Genomic DNA, 17,755 nt, shown 5'->3' on the forward strand with positions numbered 1-17,755 from the left:
CCTCTTCAAACTCAAGTTGTCTGTCCGCCTTGGCAGCAGGACCTGTTACTTTTTTTCTCTTTTTGGCAGCACCACATTTAATCAATTTATGTGTTTTTCTTGCATGTGTGTGCCTTGGAGGTCAGAAGAGGGTGTTGGACCGGGCGTGGTGGCGCACGCCTTTAATCCCAGCACTTGGGAGGCAGAGGTAGGCAGATTTCTGAGTTCAAGGCCTGCCTCTGCCTCCCAAGTACTGGGATTTTTGGTCTACAAAGTGCGTTCCAGGACAGCCAGGGCTACAGAGAAACCCTGTCTCGAAGAAAAAAAAAAAAAAAAGGGAAGAGGGTGTTGATCCCCTGGAACTGGACTTATAGAAGGTTGTAAGCTGCCATGTGGGTGCTGGGAATAGAACCTGGGTCCTCTACAAAAACAGCGAGTGCTCTGAACTACTGCCTCAGCTCTCTAGCCCCCCCCCCTTTTAATATTTTTTTGACAGAGTCTCTTGCTGAATCTAGAAGTTGCTGCTTTGGCAAGACTGGCAGACCAGTGAGCCAGTTATAGGTACCTGCTGCTACACCAAGGACCTGAACACAGGTCCTTGTATAGTAGGCACTTAGCCCACTGGGCCATCTCCCAAGTCTACTTTGGTTTTGAAGATAGGGTCTTCCTACAAAGCCCAGGCTGCCTTAGAACTATAAGGAATCCTCCTGCCTCTGCTTTCTAAATGCTGTGGTACATGACAGGCATGCATGTTTAGAAGTTTTACGTTTTTGGTGTGGTGGTGGTTTGAATGAGAAATGTCCCTAGAGGCTCAGGTGTTTGGACACATGGCCCCTGGTTGGTGGCGCTGTTTGGGGAGGTTACAGGGCCTTTAGGAGGCAGAGCCTTATGGGGAGAAGTATATCCCTGAGGAAAGGAGCCAAGGCTTCTCAACCTGCCCCTCCCTCCTGTTCTCTGTGTTTTCTGTGAACAGCTGAAGATGGGATCTCTTCACATCTTCTTCTGAAGATGTGTACTCTGCCTGCCATGCCTCCCCTTCCACTGCAGAGTCTTCTAGAACCTTAAACCAAAATAAACCCTTTCCTTCCCCCGGTTGCTTCTGGTCACGGTGTTGTCACAGCAACAAGCCACACATACAGATGTGGCCCAACTGATTCTTCTTTGGCTGCCTCCCCTTCTGCTATGCGCCGTGCATCACTGTGCAATCCACTTGCATGAAGCTTTCCTTGTTTTTCTATAAAATAGAAGAGGTAGGGTTGGCGAGCCTTGGAGGGTAGCATGTTTTTAATCCCAGCACTTGGGAGGCAGAGGTAGCCAGATCCCTGAGTTCAAAGCCAGCCTGGTCTAAGAGCAGATTCCAGGATAGCCAGGGCTTCACTCAGTCTCAAAAAAAAAAAAAAAAAAGGTACATTTTCCTCACTCCTACACAACTCACACACTTCAGACACCAGATGTGTGTGGAGGTTTCCCACACATACATCAAAAAATTCCCTTGGCCAATAAAGATGAGTGTCCTATAATTTAACCCGATCCTGACACTATCTGGAGTTAGCCTCAGATCCCACAGATAATGAGCTTGGGTCTACAGGATGCACCCAACTTCTGCTGCTTCAGGGCCGGTCTTGAGTTTCAGGTAATAAACTGTCTATCTGGCGTGTGGACTTAGTGAACTTGCTAGGATGATTCATATAACTCAAACACTCAGGTACCTTTATCAACTTACTATGCACACTCACTAATTACGATGCTATCACTTAATTTTAAAGATACTGTGTCTTGCCTGCATGAATGTCTGTGTATCACAGGTGTGTCTGATACTAGTGGAAGCCAGAAGAGGGTCTCAGGTGCTTAGAACTTGAGAACTTGGGTTACAGATGGTTATGGATTGGCGATGTGGGTGCTGGGAAGTAAATCCTGGCTCTCTAGATGAATAGTCAGTGCTGTTAACGAAGACAGCTCTCCAGCACTGACTTACACTCTGTGTGTGTGTGTGTGTGTGTGTGTGTTGACGGTAATAAAAACCACAGCCTCGCTGGGCGTGGTGGCGCACGCCTTTAATCCCAGCATTTGGGAGGCAGAGGCAGGTGGATTTCTGAGTTCGAGGCCAGCCTGGTCTACAAAGTGAGTTCCAGGACAGCCAAGGCTACACAGAGAAACCCTGTCTCGAAAAAACAAAAAAACAAAACAAAAAAAAACACAGCCTCAAGCATGCAAGGCACACACTTTATCACCAGGCCACACTCCAGCTCTTTAACAGTGGCCTCTAGGCAAGCACTACACTGATGAGCCATACCTACTGCCCTTTGCTGCGAATTCTAGGTAAGCGCTTCATTGCTGAGTCAGGCAGGGCCTTGGGCATCCCAGGAGGGCCTCAGTCTCCTCACAAGTGGTGGGATTACAGGTCTGCACCTCCATTCCTAGTCAGTACATTTTAAATTTTATTGATTATTATTATTATTACCACCTTGGTGTCTTAAGACAGCAGGAATTTATTTGCTCACAGTTCTGGAGGTCAGAGTTCTGACATCACTAATCTCACAGAAACCAGGTTGTCAGCAGGGCCCCATGACTTCTGCAGCTCTCTGAGGGGGGTGCCGGGGAGGTGGCGGTGGGGGGGGGAGAAGCCTTTCCTGGAGTTGCCCAGCATCTCCCATCTCTCTTGTTCCCATCCATTTCCCATATGGTGTGGGTGCTCCTGGAGCCACAGACACAATCCCCGGGGCACTGTCCCTCATCTTATTATCTTCAATGATGGCTGAACGAGCTGGGTGGTGGGGGCACACACCTTTAATCCCTGATGTCTGAGTTTGAGGCCAGCCAGGTCTACACAGCAAGTTCCAGGACAGCCAGGGCTACACATAGGAGCCCTGTCTTGAAAAACCAAAACAACAAAAACAGTAATAATAGGTGTGAAAGACTCCAAAACTCCCAAAGGGAGGCACTTACTCAAGCCTCGGGTCAGCCGCGCACCCAAGAAGACACTGAGACCGGTACTTAAGATGTATAGAGAGTAAGATTTAATACAGCAACGATAAGAAAGCACATAAAAGCACATATACCAGATATCTGGGGTCGAATCTCATGCAGCCTGCAAGGTGCAGAGGAGATTCGGCCCCTAGCCCAAATTTTCACAGGCTTTTATAAGAGGAGGGCAAGGGGGGAGCAGGGCAGGGAAAATACAGTTTTTACGTCACTAAGTGATTCAACCAAGGGTTTTTCCAAAGTGCTTTTGCAACCGCGTCCCACACTTTGGCCATGTACTTGATTCATTGGAACTGAGGTTTTTACTCACACCCTTATCTCAAAAATGTCCCTGGCACAGTCCTTAGTTGGGAGGGGTTGGACTGGGTTCGTTCCAGGAGACCCTTATCTCAGAAATGTCCCCGGAACAGTTTTCATTTGAGAGGGGGTCTGACTCTGGTGTGAGAGTTCAGAATGTACTCTGGGGTGAGAGTTCTGGAGGGTTCTGGGAACAATCTCCAAATGGGAGGGGTAGGACTCTGGGGTGAGAGTTCTGGTGGTCAGTAATTTTCCTCTTTCATTCCCCACTCCTTCTAGTGAATAATTCTAATCTTAGAATTTCAGAAGTCTATATTTTTATGCGAAGAATACTGCATTTACTCTATTTTAACATGGGAACAAAAACAGAATAAGAAGCATTAGTAAACAGAACTAGGCAGGGGCCCTTTTAGCGAGGCTTGAGGGTCTGGGCACGATGTAGGTGCACGTAGATCAGATCTCTGGCTGGAACTGGTGAGATGTCCTTGGGATACCCAGCTCGTTCACTGTCTCAGCTGTTGGGATCCCTGGAGCAATGTCGTCCACGTACTCAGTCCAATTTTTCCCAGTTGTGACCAGACCACCTGCAAGCCTTTTAACTTAGCATACAGATCATTATTAACAACATAGGTTTAAACACATCATTTGAGACTATGATGGGCATAGGAGTTTCATAAAAGATCTTAAAAAGAGTAAAACTGAATACGTTTGAATAGGGCATAGGGAAGGAACACCAAGTCTGTGCCAGTCTCCACGATTAATTTTGTCAAGGTCTGTCATAGAGTTTTAAACTAATTTATTTTGTCCTGAGCTCTGAGGTCTATACACACAATGTAATTTTTGACCTCTGAATACTTGGCCACACCCTGACTTACCTGGGCAACAAAGCAGGGCTATTATCTGACACTATTGCTTTTGGCACTCTGAACCTTGGAAAAATTTTCTTCAATAATCTTCTTGATGACTATGTGAGCAGTCTCATTTATCCATTTTGAGAACGTTTTTTCTCAGTAAAGTTTATTTCTCAGTTGATGTCAGGTCTGTCTTTTCAAGGGAGGACTAGTTTTCTTTCTTTCAGTTTTTACCATTTTATACAGGGTTTCTTTTACTAGTCTTAATTTGTCTATAACTTGATAGTCTTCAGACTGCCAGGATCATTGCTCTTTGGGATGCCTGTTTTTGGCGGTTAGATCTGCCATCTGATTTCTTTTGTTCACAGCATCTTAGGTCTTTTTCTGTAGATGTCAACAGCTCTCTTTGTCTGTATATTGTTCCATACAGTGGCAAAAGCATACCTGCTGTCAGTGTAGACTTTTTTAAAGCTTGTATCAAAGCCACAAGTTTAGCTTTCTGGGCTGAAGTCCCTTTAGGGAGGCTGCTGGCCTAGATCACTTGCTTTTTGTCCACCACTGCACTGCTGTCCCCGCCTTCCGCTTACCTTCAATCGTGAGGCTACTGCCGTCCGTGTACCAGTTCAAACTCTCAGGCCAAGGCTGATCTGATCTTTACTTGCCGAGGTAAGTAGCCCCCTCTGTTGGTAGATGGCCCCATGGATATGAGCTGCTTTTCATCAACTACTGCTGCTCCTGTGACAAAGCTGCTGCCATCTGTGTACCAGGCAGGCACACCTGGCCAAGGCTGATCAGTCAGATCTCTCCTTGTTCCAGTTTCCTCAGCCAGGACATCAGCACATTGATGTACAGGAGTGGAGTCATCCGCCAAGGAGCAGTAAACTCTGGTAGTGGGTATAGTCACATGCTGACCCAGAGTAAGCTTGTCAGCGTCTTTAACAAGCAGGGCTGCCTTTATGCTGTCAAAGGCTTTTTGGTGTTCCTCAGTCCAGGTGAATGGGACTTTTTCTTTCTGCAAAAGCCCACCGTCCCCAGAAACTCACGTACTTGGCGCGGGGTGGTGGGGGTTGGGATCAGCATCACAGTCTTTTTTTCTGGCCTCGGTGAGCCACCGCTTTTCGTCGTCTCGGCACCTCGGTACGACATAACTGAGCTTTCTTGGCTGATACCCGGTACCCCAGTTCACCCAGTTCATTCAGGAGCTTCTAGGAGGGCCAGAATTTCTTTGCCCCCAGCCAACCGCAGGGCTTGGGTTAGTGCCAAGAGTTCAGCCTTCTGAGCCGAAGTTCCTTCTGCCAGAATGTCAGTGATGAGTCAACAAAAAGCTCTGATAATATGTCCATCAGTCAGGGGAATGATTTGATAATGTTTTCCAGAGCATTAGTCAGCCATCGGTCAGGGGGCTGAACCACACTTTTAGGGCATGTGCCAAGTTTTGTCTCAGAGTCAGTTTATCTGCGTCCTTGACCAGAAGCCACTATGTGCAGACAAGCAGGTCATCTTACAGTCACCAGGTCTAATTTTTACAAGTATGCCACCGGTCTTTTTCAGGGTCCCAATCTCTGAGTAAAAACCTCTTTGGCAATACTTTTGTTCTCAGTCACATCTAGGAGTCCCAAAGTTAGGGACAACATTAGGGCAGTCTCAATAGCATCTAAGGCCATCCAAGGTTGTTCTTTTATTTTTTATACGAAGGGCTGTTTATCTTTTTAATTCAGCAAAACCTGGAATCCACAGTCTGCAAAGGCCCGCAGTGTCCAGGAACCTTTTAAACTTGCTTTGCACTGGTCAGTGGAGGAATATGAAACACAGTCTCTTTTTAGCTGCTTTTAACAGGTAGGCCACCGGTCTCTTTTAAGGACTCAGCTTCTGTGTTAGCACCCCTTCTGCTATTTCCTTACTTTTAGCCACGAGCAGGTGAAGGGTTTGGTCATGAGGGGGGGGTCCTCTCTTTTTTGTTAGGGCAGTCTCTCACTCAGTGCTCTTTTTCTTTAACAGATAACAGTAAACACTTTGATCTTCAGCCAAAAGCTTTCTTTTTTTGTTGCCAGGTACTAAGTTTTCTAGCTTCCCTGACTTTTGTGGCCGGCATTTTATTTTTCTTATCTTTTTTTAAAAAATTTTCTGGCTCCTTATTTCTTACAGATCATTCCTGAGTGCTAGCATTATTAGCAAGTGTCACTTTGCTAGGTTCTAGTCTTTGTCATTTATCTCTCTTTGCTCCTGTTTCTTAGCTGCAATGGAGATCTCATATAATGTCTCTCTTTCTATCTATATATATCTCTTTCTTGTCTTTGCTTACTTTGAATGTTATCTAATTATTACATCTATATTCTGTCACTTAACTTTTTTCATAGTTTACCTCTTTTCACTGTTAGGTCAGATTGTCGGGGCACTTTTCTAGTCCCACAGAGACGAGACCTCATCAGAGCCTGGCAATTAGACCCGCAGGTGTTCCTTACCTTGGACAGAAGAAGCCCCAAGTGAGTGGTCTCCCTCACCGGAGCCCAGAACAAACTCACACAGCTCAGGGCAGTGCCTGAGAAGAGAAAACACATGGGGCAGAGAAGGGAGTGCAGCTCTATTTGGCTGCACCAGACCACTGATATTTCAAAATGAACACAATTTTTTTCTCTGTTAACAAGAGACAAGATACAGGGGGCAGGAGAATGAGCCTTTCTCCCACCCAAGAGGCAGGCAAAGGCTGAAAACAGATCCTTTGATGTGAAGAGCCCAGCGCCGAGTCTCCGCTGCGCGCCGGAATGCAGCGTAAACTCCTGGGAGTGGCAAACAAACGCTGGCAGGCAGAGGCAGCAATTTAACTATTTAACTACCTGATAGATTCCTGGTGCTCTCTGCACTGTCTTTGGGGAGGGAGCACGCAGCCAGGCCGGCACAAGGGAGTGCGGGTAGACTCTGGGGGGGGGGACCAAAAGAGGGACGCTGTAGTCGGCCCCTCCCCAGCTGTGGCAGGCTTCACGGCCACTCCGGGACTGGCAGGCGGGGGCCGGCAGGCCGCTGCTCTCACTATCAGCATTTTACAACTCATTCGCAGGGCACAGACAGCCTCCGTTGCTGCTGTGTCTGCAGAACTCAGAACCTCAGCACCACTGCGGCAGCTCTGGATCTCAGAGCTCTTTTGAGCAGCCTGGGGAGGACCGGCCTGGTGGTTTTCTTTCCTTTTTTTAAACCATTGTTGACAAATTCTGTCCTGACGTCAGTCCAAGTCTACAGTCGACAAAGGGTTAACACACACACACACACACACACACACACAGTCTTGTCACGTGGCCACAAACAAGCACACTCGTCCACATCAAACACTATTTTCTGACAGGGTTGGATTCCACATTGACTCCTTTTCCTGATAGGGGTGGGATTCCATATCCACTCCCGCTCTGGCAGAGAGAACACTCTCTCACTCCTTCACTCTGCCAGGCAACAGCCAGGTCTTTTTGACTGTTCTGTACCCTGGGCACTCCTTCCAGGGTCTCCCTTGGAACATCTTTTTGGGGTGCAGATTGTGAGGCCATAGACAGTCGTCCTCTCACAGCCACTGCCAGAATAAACCCACAATCTCAGAATACACAAATGCAGCAGTTCCACACCTACACACCCAGCAGATTGTCCCATTTTCTAGAATAATAGCAAACAACAAGAGCAGACACGAGACTGGACAGACAAAAAGAAACCAAAAACAGTGGCGACTTCCCGTCGCCCACAGGCAACTCACAGATTCAGATGGCCTTTCCAAGGCCGGCCGGCTCAGACCTTCCACCTAAGTGATGGTCTCTCGGCCTTCAGAGGGGTCCGCCAAGCGTCCTTGGCCCTCCCCTTGTCTTCCTGGGGCGTCCCCCAGGGCGATCGGACGGTGGGCACCAGATACGTCTATCTCTACCCACCCCGTGCTCTCTATTGAGACCTGCTTGGTCTCCAGTCAGATGGCCTCTCCCAGGCCCACAGTCCCGGAGCACGGTCTCTGGTGCTCGTACTGAGCACAGAGCGTCACGCAAACCCAAAACAGCGATCGCACCAGATACAGATTCAGATGGCCTCTCCCAGGCCCACAGTAAACAGAACACAGACACTAGACCAAAGCAGAACAGTAAATCTTACTTCTGAGTGGGTCCAGGACTTCTGGGTAGACGCGCTGATTCCCGGCCAACGCACCAAATGAAAGACTCCAAAACTCCCAAAGGGAGGCACTTACTCAAGCCTCGGGTCAGCCGCGCACCCAAGAAGACACTGAGACCGGTACTTAAGATGTATAGAGAGTAAGATTTAATACAGCAACGATAAGAAAGCACATAAAAGCACATATACCAGATATCTGGGGTCGAATCTCATGCAGCCTGCAAGGTGCAGAGGAGATTCGGCCCCTAGCCCAAATTTTCACAGGCTTTTATAAGAGGAGGGCAAGGGGGGAGCAGGGCAGGGAAAATACAGTTTTTACGTCACTAAGTGATTCAACCAAGGGTTTTTCCAAAGTGCTTTTGCAACCGCGTCCCACACTTTGGCCATGTACTTGATTCATTGGAACTGAGGTTTTTACTCACACCCTTATCTCAAAAATGTCCCTGGCACAGTCCTTAGTTGGGAGGGGTTGGACTGGGTTCGTTCCAGGAGACCCTTATCTCAGAAATGTCCCCGGAACAGTTTTCATTTGAGAGGGGGTCTGACTCTGGTGTGAGAGTTCAGAATGTACTCTGGGGTGAGAGTTCTGGAGGGTTCCGGGAACAATCTCCAGATGGGAGGGGTAGGACTCTGGGGTGAGAGTTCTGGTGGTCAGTAATTTTCCTCTTTCAGGTGCACAAACACTTTTGCCAAATACGGTCACAAGAGATTAGGGAGTGATATGTTTTCAAGGCACATAGGTGTTCCTAGACACCTACTATGTTTCAGTGCCACTGTCCTGAACACCTACTATGTTTCAGTGCCACAGTGTCCTCATGGTCCTGGCCTCAAGTAATTTTCCCACCTCATTCTGCTGTATAGCTGGGGGCATAAGCTCATGATGGTCCCTGTATCTCTGCCACCCTCTTAACTACAGGAGCCGCAGAAGAATCCAGAATAAGCTCTCCCGTCTCAGGTCCAGACATGCTGTCATTTTTGTAACGATCACTTGACCAAGTTAAGTGTCACAGTCACAGATAGGATCAGGATGAAGACACCTTTGGGGACTGTGCCTTTATTCTACCTGCCCCAAAGAGATTCAGGCGAGAGGGCTGTAGTTGTAGTACTTGCTGGGCGTGGGTTTTGTTTGCTGGGGTAGAGCCTCATTGAGGTAACATCCGGACAGACCAGAAGGAGGTGACGAGAGGAGGAAGCAAAGACATTGCAGGAGGCACGTCTCCTTTCCTGCCCTGCCCCTCTGTGCTGACCCAGATGCCTCCAGAATCTTGCTTAGCAGAGGAGTGGGTCAAAAGGTTCAGAAGTGACTGGGGTTTGAGAACTCCAATTATCATGGGTCCCCTATTGCCCATGGCTCCTCAATAGGCTGGTTGGCCTGTGGGGAGAGATGGGAGGCTGTGTCAAAGGGGCAACAGAGACCACCGCCCCTTCCACCTGCATCCTCATAGCATAGGTGGTTACCTGGGCTGTGGGCTGGGCTTGCTGGTGCAGTGTCCGTCTTCGATGCCACTGGCGCAGGGAGGCCCGGGCTTCGGAGCTGAGCCCCTGGGGTGCACGGCCAGTGTCTGGCTGGTAGTGAGCAATGTGGTAGAGAGCCCCAAACCACGTGGTCAGATAATACCCAGCTGGGGGAGAGAAAACGAGATCGTCATGGCCCTACTGGGCTTCTTCCCACTCCTTTTGAGGCACAGGAAGCTGGGGTTCATCAAGGGCGCCTCCTTCTCAGTGTCTGGGCATCTCAGAAGAGGAAGCTCACCTTCTCCTCGCAACTCCCCTGGATCCAAGAGCTCCATAAGAAACTCCACATCCAGCTGTGTTTCCCCAATATGTGGACTCCAGATCAGCTCCTCGGTCAGGGCAGGTAAAAAGGCGTCGGCCCCTAGGGGCTCTAAGGAAGCCAGAGGACGGGTCATTAGTTTGGCAGGGGTGCACACAAACATCTTCCCTTCAGGTCCCCAGGCCTGAGTGGGCGCCTGCTACCAAAGGGGGCTACCCTTTCCCTGGACGTGGGTACCCACCATTAAATCACTCTAAGTCCAGAGGTCTTTTACCTTTATTCTCGCCACCGCCCAGGCCCGCGTAGACGTCGCTGCACACCGCCAGCAACAGCGCCACCTTGCGGCGCGGGGCACACGCCGCATGCAAGTGAGCGAGGCGTGCGTGGATACGGTTCCGCAAGGCCGGGCTCTGTCCCTCAGGCCCCGCTCCTACCCTCAAGGCTATTTGGCGCCTGCGCAGTCGTCGTAGTTCCTGGGCTCTGAGAGTTCGGAGTTTGGTCCACAGGGCGGGCTTCAGGGGCTCTAAAACCGCTCGACACAGGGCCACCTCCACAGCGGGGCCTGCAAAGCGTGTGGCATGTGAGGACCATGCCACCCTGATCCCTAGTCACTCTGTCTCCTGCTCCAGGCTACCTACAAAGTGTAGGCAGGATTTGGGGCCTGTGAGGAATGTATGAACACTCCCAAGGATGGGGCAGAGGAGGTCTAGCAAGCAATGCACGTGTTAGGTGGAGCCATGAAGTAATAGCTATATACATGAACAAGTGTGCTTGCCCTTGGGGACTCAGAGATTACATGTGAACACATACAGGACCAACGCATGGCACCCTCAAACCCTTGGGGGAGTTTCCCTCCAATTCCCATTACCAAGATCTTCTTCCCGAGGGATGCTAGGTCCCCTGTTCCCAAAGACAGCTCTGACGTCGGGGTCTTTTGCCAGGTAATTCTGGAGGTCAGTGAGGAGCTGGCGCACATCCTGAAGCAGCTCTGTGGCCGGGTCCCCTGGGCGGTAGGGATTTCCAGAATCTGAGATGAGGCGTGCCCGAAGGCATCGGTACTGCCCGGCTACATAGCTGCTCCGGGCCCTGGCCAGAGCACGGATGTGGGCAGTGAGCATATCCTCGCAGCCTTCCTCTTCATCTTTGTAGCAGTCGTTGTTCACTTCCTCCTCTTCTAGAGCAGGACAGGAAAAGTGCACTTCCGACCCAAGGGAGTGAGGGTCTGCTCCAGGATGATGCACTTCCTGTCCAGTATGGTGAGCTTCCGGTCTCAAAGGGTCTTCCACCCAGGAGACCCGGTGTGGGGTGGGCTTCCTGGGGGCTGGATGGGAGACGCAGGTTGGCTTATTACAGTGCCTTTCATCCATTCCCTCATCTCTCAAGGTCCCCGGGCCCCGCCCAGCTAACCTAGACTGTATTTCTGGCCAGTCTCTGGCTCTGTTTGCTGTGGAGTCTCTGTTCCCCAGCCTCCATGTGTCTCCAGGTAGAGCTGGTTCACTACAGACAGCACCCTCCCGGAGGTGTCCACCTGGATGCAGCCAAGCCGATGGGGATCTGAGGGTCAGCGGAAGAGACAAGGTGTCCCAGGTATATAGGGGACACCAGGAGACTTCATTCCCATCCTTCCTCACTTAGGACCAAGAATGCAGTCCCACTCCCGCCCCTCCCCCACCCCCAGCTCCCAGGCCCTCCAGCTCTATCCTGTTAAATCCCAGGAGCATCTTATCCCCTCCAATCACAGCCGACCCTGCAGATGCCTCCTCCTCCTCCCCCTCCTCTTCCTCCTCCTCCTCCTCCTTTCCCTCCTCTTCTTTATGGCTTCTCAAGACAGGGTTTCTCTGTCCCGGAGCCCACCCTGTAGACCAGGCTGTCCTCGAACTCACAGAAATCCACCTGCCTCTGCCTCCTGGGTGCTGGGACTAAAGGCGTGCGCCACCACGTGACCCACCGCAGCTTCTTTTCATTCTTGCCCCACTCCCAGCTTCTTTCAAACCCAGTTAGTTATTTGGTCCTTTAGATCCAGTCTCTCTGGACCACAAAGAGGCAGGTTGGGCTCTCCTTCCTGGAGCAGTGGACCTCACCTGAGTGATTATCTCCAGCCCCCACAGTAGGCATGGGCAAGATCAGGGTCCTTGGCAAAACGTCCCTGAGTTAAGACAGAAGGAAGCCTTGGTATGGATGGGTATCTCAGGCAGAAGTTCCCATGCCCCTCTGCCAGATGACCTGTACCTGCTGGCTGACAGAAAGGCCAGGAGATGGGGACAGTCGGGCATGCAGAGATTGGAGGATTCCAGGGACACACCTGGTGAGGGGAAGAGAAAGGGGAGTTACAGGGTGGCCGCTGTACACCTCACCCTACCCTGTGACCCAGCCTCCCCACACTCCTACTCCCCATCCCCGTACTCCTTCCTGAGAGACAGGAAGAGTTTCCACCACTGGGAGTTGACATCATTTTCTCTCTTGATGTTCTGACACCCAGTTCTGACACCAAATAAGTTAACTCATCAAAAATGTTTTCAGTTTTTTTTTTTTTTTTTTTTGTTGTTGTTTTGTTGAAACAGGGTCTCACTGTTTCTCATAGGTCAGCCTGGTCTACAGAATGAGTTTCAGGACAGCCAGGGCTACACAGAAAAACCCTGTCTTGAAAAGCCATAAAAGCCAAGCGTGGTGTCACAGTCACACGCCTTTAATCCCAGCACTCGGGAGGCAGAGGAAGACGGATTTCTGAGTTTGAGGCCAGCCTGGTCTACAAAATGAGTGCCAGGACAGCCAGGGCTACACAGAGAAACCCTGTCTCGAAAAACCAAAAAAAAAAAAAGATCACCTCTTTGGGGCTGGAGAGCACCCTCTGTGGTTAAGAGCACTGACTGTTCTTCCAGAGGTCTTGAGTTCAATTCCCAGCAACCACATGGTGGCTCACAACTCTCCATAAAGGGATCCAATGCCCTCTTCTGGTGTCTCTGAAGACAGCTATGATGTCTTCATATAGAATATATAGAATAAATAAACCATAAAGCAACCATCCCTGGATCCTATAGGGGCAGCGATGCCCCCTGCACACCTGGGACATCCCCCAGATCCTCTGAGATCCGCTGGCCTGGAACTCACTACGTGGCCCAGATTGGCTTCAAAGCACGTGGCAATCTTTCTGCGTGAGAATACAGTCCTGAGCCACCACGCCAGGCTTTCTTTTGCTTTTGTATATGTAGCCCAGGCTAGACTAAAACTCTTCTTTTTATTATATTAGAATTCTTCTATTTATATGTATGGTTGTTTTGCCTGCCTGTGTCCGTGCGGTACATTAGTGCCCACAGAGGACAGAAGAGGGCACTAGATTCCCTGGGACTGGAGTTACAGGTGGGGTTTGAGCCGTGTCACATGAGTGCTGGGGCTCTGGAAGATGAGCAGTGTTCTTCTCCATGGGTCCAGCGCTCCCGCTCCAGCCCTTGAATTCTCGAATCAACACAGGTTATCGTCTTATGGAGGTTCTCAAGGCTGGAGACTTAAGTCAACCACTTAAGGAAGAATGCTCCGGCAGGAAGGACAGATTGTCTTGCAGCTGGGTTAGCGGGAACAGAGAGGAGAGCAACGGGGCTTGGCAGTGAGTGTGGGCCTGAAGCAAACGAGGGGCAGAAGCAAGCTGAATCAGACAGCACTGTAGCTCACGATGGCCACCTAACTTGGCATTCGGGGACGTTACCAAACACCTCCAGGGTTTGGGGGAGGGTTGGACCACATGAAGCCCATGTGTGAGCATCCATCCCTCTTTGCTGTGCTCAGCAAGGGGTTTCAAGAGAAAGGGTAGCTGCAGAGACGCAGAGACATCAGGGGAGGAGACTACCCGCAGTGGTCTGGGCAAGAAATGATGGGCTAGCTCAGACTCAGTGATGGAGGCGGCATGTGAGACTGGGGAGACTCAAGAGGTATTTGGGGGTCAAAGCAGATAGCTCTCAGTCCATCTGCTGTGCGGACTGAAAACCCAGGACAGGTTCCTCACCTCCAGGAAACCTCTGAATCTGATATGTGTTGATATCTCCTGACGAAGGTCCTGCCTTCAACATCAGGACCTGGCCAGGGTCATGTCCGATGACCAGGAAGCTCTGGAGAAGAGGGGCCAGGGCAGAAATCAGCTCCATGCAGGAATGCACAAATGTTTCATTCTGCCTGCTTGCTGACACTTCGCTTTAAGGGGGTGGTTCTCAACCCTTTCTAAGCTGTGACCCTTTAATACCATTGAGGAACGGTGGTGACCCCCAACCATAAAATTACTTTTGTTGCTGCTTCATAACTCTAATTTTGCTACTCTTATGAACTGTAATAGAAATATCTGATATGCAAAAACTATCTTTGTATTCTTGATCCTCCTGTTTCTGACTCCTGGTGCGCCACTAGGCACAGCCCTGAGGAATGTCTTGTTCAAGGCCTTAGTGTGCTGAGCTACAGGAAATGATTAACATCTGGGCTTGGAGGCACACAGCTGTGATTCCAGCATTCTGGAAGCTGAGGCTGGAGGATAATGGGTTCAAGAATAGTCTGATTACACAGTGGTATTGGCTCAGGTAAAGGTACTCAGTGCTGGCTTGGCTTTACTACATAACTCCCAAGTGAGCTTTATTTTGTTTGATTTTTTTTTTTTTCCCGAAACAGGTCCTGGCTGTCCTGGAACTCACTCTGTAGACCAGGCTGGCCTCGAACTCAGAGATCTGCCTGCCTCTACCTCTCAAGTGCTAGGATTAGCACTGCCAGGCTCCAAGTGAGGTTTTTTTTTTTGTTTTTTTTTTTTTTAAAAAGATTTATTTATTTATTATTATATGTAAGTACACTGTAGCTGTCTTCAGACACTCCAGAAGAGGGCGCCAGATCTCGTTACGGATGGTTGTGAGCCACCATGTGGTTGCTGGGATTTGAACTCTGGACCTTTGGAAGAGCAGTCGGGTGCTCTTACCCACTGAGCCATCTCACCAGCCCCCCCAAGTGAGGTGTTTTAGTTTGTTGTTTTTAAAGATCTAATTATTTATTTTATGCATATGAGTGTTCTATCTACATGTACACCTCCATGCCAGAAGAGGGCATCTAATCCCAGTTTAGATGGTTATGAGCAACCATGTGGTTCCTGGGAAATTGAACTCAGGACCTCTGGAAGAGCGGACATTGCTCTTAACCACTGAGCCATCTGTCCAGCCTCCCCCACTCCCCACCCCCTAAGTGAGCTTTTAAAGCCTGGCTCTCGAGTCCTTGGCATGTGTTCTTCCTCAGGTCAGAGGCACAAGACACCTGGCACCTCCTTTCTTCCTGCCTGGGATACACATATCATAGACCAGGGCCATACCCCAGGTGAAATGAAGAAAGTTCCGAGAATAGCCAGGCCTGATGTCACCGGGCTGCTAAACTCCAGCTGCCAGGTGCCTTGCTATTGGAAAGACAAATACATTTGTTGATGTCCCTACAGAACAGGCCTAGAGATTTAGCTCAGCTGGGAGAGTGCCTGCCTTCAATGCATGGAACACTGGGCTCAACCATCCCTAGTACTGCACATGCTAGGTGTGGCCATACACACACACACACACACACACACACACACACACACCTGTAACATTTATACTCGGGGGATGTAAAGGCAAAAGCATCAGGAATTTGAGGTCAGCCTCTGCTACACAGTGAGTTGGGGACCAGCCTGGGGTATATAAAGCCTTCCCTAAAACAAATTCCTACGTTTTGGGTTAGCCCAGTTAGTGTGTTGGTTACCTACCTGATCCAAGCTGACATAGGGAAGGTCAGAAGTTATGCCCAGCTTTGAGTACTCACCCCCAGTGGCCACAGCTCTAGAAAGGCCTTGGCATGCTGAGCATCCAGCTCGGGGACCTCCCACACTCTCTGTGTCCTCTGCAGTCGAAGAAGTGGCTCTGTGGTGCTGAGGACCCCTAGTGGGCTCTTGTCTGCTCCATCCGCTAATGGCCAAACCAGCCTGGGATGTACAGGTTCCAGGAGGTCAGGGGTCATAGTGGAAAGCTGGCTACTGGGGTGGGGGCATGGGGGATGGGTCCAAGGGTCAAGGATAGCCCAGGAACAAAAGGTCAAAGGTGGAGCTGGGGAGAGGGAATTGGGTAGGGAGGATTTTGATCCAGAGCCAACTCTATAGCCTCACCTGTCCACTTCAGTAGGGGCTGCAGACACCATGTCCGGCTGGGCTAGCCTCATGCTGCCAGACACCAGTGAGCCATGCTCTGGCCTCTGGCATGGAGGAAGACAAGGCTCAAGGCTGTTCAGCTAGGGCGAGAGCTAATAGTTTAATTCTATTACATGTGACTCAGAGATCTTGCCTGAGCTCTTGAATGGACTGCAGAGGCCCACAGCTATGCCAAGGACTGGTTTTTTGGGTTTTTTTTTTTTTTTTTTTTTTTTTTTTGTTCTGTTCTTTTGAGACAGTTCAGACTAGCTTGGATTGCTCTGTAGTCAAGACTAGTCCCAAACTCATGGCAATCCTCCTGCTTCACGCTCTCAGGTATTGAGATAATAGGCTGCAGCACCATGCCTTACTGGGGTAGCAGTACCATTCTTTAGTTGCTGAGGGGCAGACCACTCTGAGGACCCCAGGAGGAAGGCCCATGTATCTTGGGGTGGGGGAGAACAGTCCCAACAGGAATTAACAGAGTGGAAGGGGATAAGTTCTGGAAAAATTTTTGGCTTGCTCAGTCTGCTACCCAGATGCAACATGACACCCATCTCTTCCCTTCCCAGATTTCAGAGGAGCCCTAACACACCTTTCCCACATTTGATTAAAAACTTGTTTTCTTTTTTGGAGACAGGGTCTCACTATGTTGATCTGGCTGTCCTGGAACTCTTGATATAGACTAGGCTGTCCTGGAACTCACAGAGATCTGCCTGCTTCTTTCTTCCGAGTGCTGGGATTAAAGACATGCGCCACCACCGCCCAGCTTCCATTTGTCAAACATTAGTTTTTCTTTCCTTTTTTGAGACAGGACCTTGTATAGCCCAGGCTTGTTTCATACTTGCTGTGTATTTCAGCAGAGGCTAGGGTCTTACTCTTCATCTTGGTGAACACTCCACCCCAAGTGTTCACTAAGAGGAGATTGCCAACCCCAAGTGAACCCTTCCGGGTATTCCCCACAGCAGTCTCAGGAGTAAGGCATGTGGGGCTGGAGAGACCATCCAGCGGTTTCCCATCATCTATCCATCCTCCACCACCTCACCCCCATCTTTCTGCCTGAATTCCTGGCCCAGCATTTGGGTGACCTGCTGGCCTAGGAAGAGGTCTGATAAGCAGGCTAGCCCTATTCTGAAGGCTCCATTTCTCTTAGGGTATTGTGTGCAAGCCAGATAATTATCAGCTACATAAATTACTGAGCTGCCAACTAGCAACTTCAGGTGTTGGGGTGGGGAGCACACCTCAGGGACAGGCAGGGAAGAAGGGTGAAGAGGGGGAGGCAGTGCTCCCTTGGGAGGAGATCCGGACATGGGTAGGGCTGGGCAGGGTTGGATGGAGGCAGCTGTGGGTGCAAATGGGACCAGATGTTTGGTCCCTGGGGGCCCTACCTGTTCCGAGGGGAGCCAGAGCAGCAGGAAGTGAAAGTGCTCTCTAGAGAGGAAGCCAGGAAGGCAGGGGAAGAGGCGGGGCTGGGGCATCTGAAATCACCTTCCTCTCTCTTTCCGGGTCAGTATTAGGGGATCCACTTTGGAGGAGTGAGCCTCTGGCAGGCTGAGAGCCAGGGTAAAAAGT

At 50.1% G+C, this 17,755-nt stretch overlaps 1 protein-coding gene across 1 annotated transcript; it reads right to left on the reverse strand.

Annotated features, from left to right (window-relative positions):
* Nucleotides 1–8,371: 8,371 nt before the first annotated feature.
* Nucleotides 8,372–17,614, reverse strand: Rinl (Ras and Rab interactor like). The gene is made up of 12 exons (XM_021169112.3): nucleotides 17,572–17,614; nucleotides 16,163–16,284; nucleotides 15,823–15,982; nucleotides 14,015–14,117; nucleotides 12,247–12,319; nucleotides 12,099–12,163; nucleotides 11,425–11,571; nucleotides 10,886–11,338; nucleotides 10,292–10,579; nucleotides 9,997–10,128; nucleotides 9,702–9,865; nucleotides 8,372–9,615 (listed from the first exon to the last, which is right to left on the reverse strand). Exons 2-12 carry the CDS (start codon nucleotides 16,213–16,215, stop codon nucleotides 9,571–9,573), a joined length of 1,683 nt encoding a protein of 560 aa, XP_021024771.1. The 5' UTR covers nucleotides 16,216–16,284; nucleotides 17,572–17,614; the 3' UTR covers nucleotides 8,372–9,570.
* Nucleotides 17,615–17,755: the final 141 nt, after the last annotated feature.

Source organism: Mus caroli, unplaced genomic scaffold (genome assembly GCF_978045245.1).
Source record: "Mus caroli unplaced genomic scaffold, Mus_caroli_1 scaffold_8, whole genome shotgun sequence".
NCBI classification, from domain to species: Eukaryota; Metazoa; Chordata; class Mammalia; order Rodentia; family Muridae; genus Mus; species Mus caroli.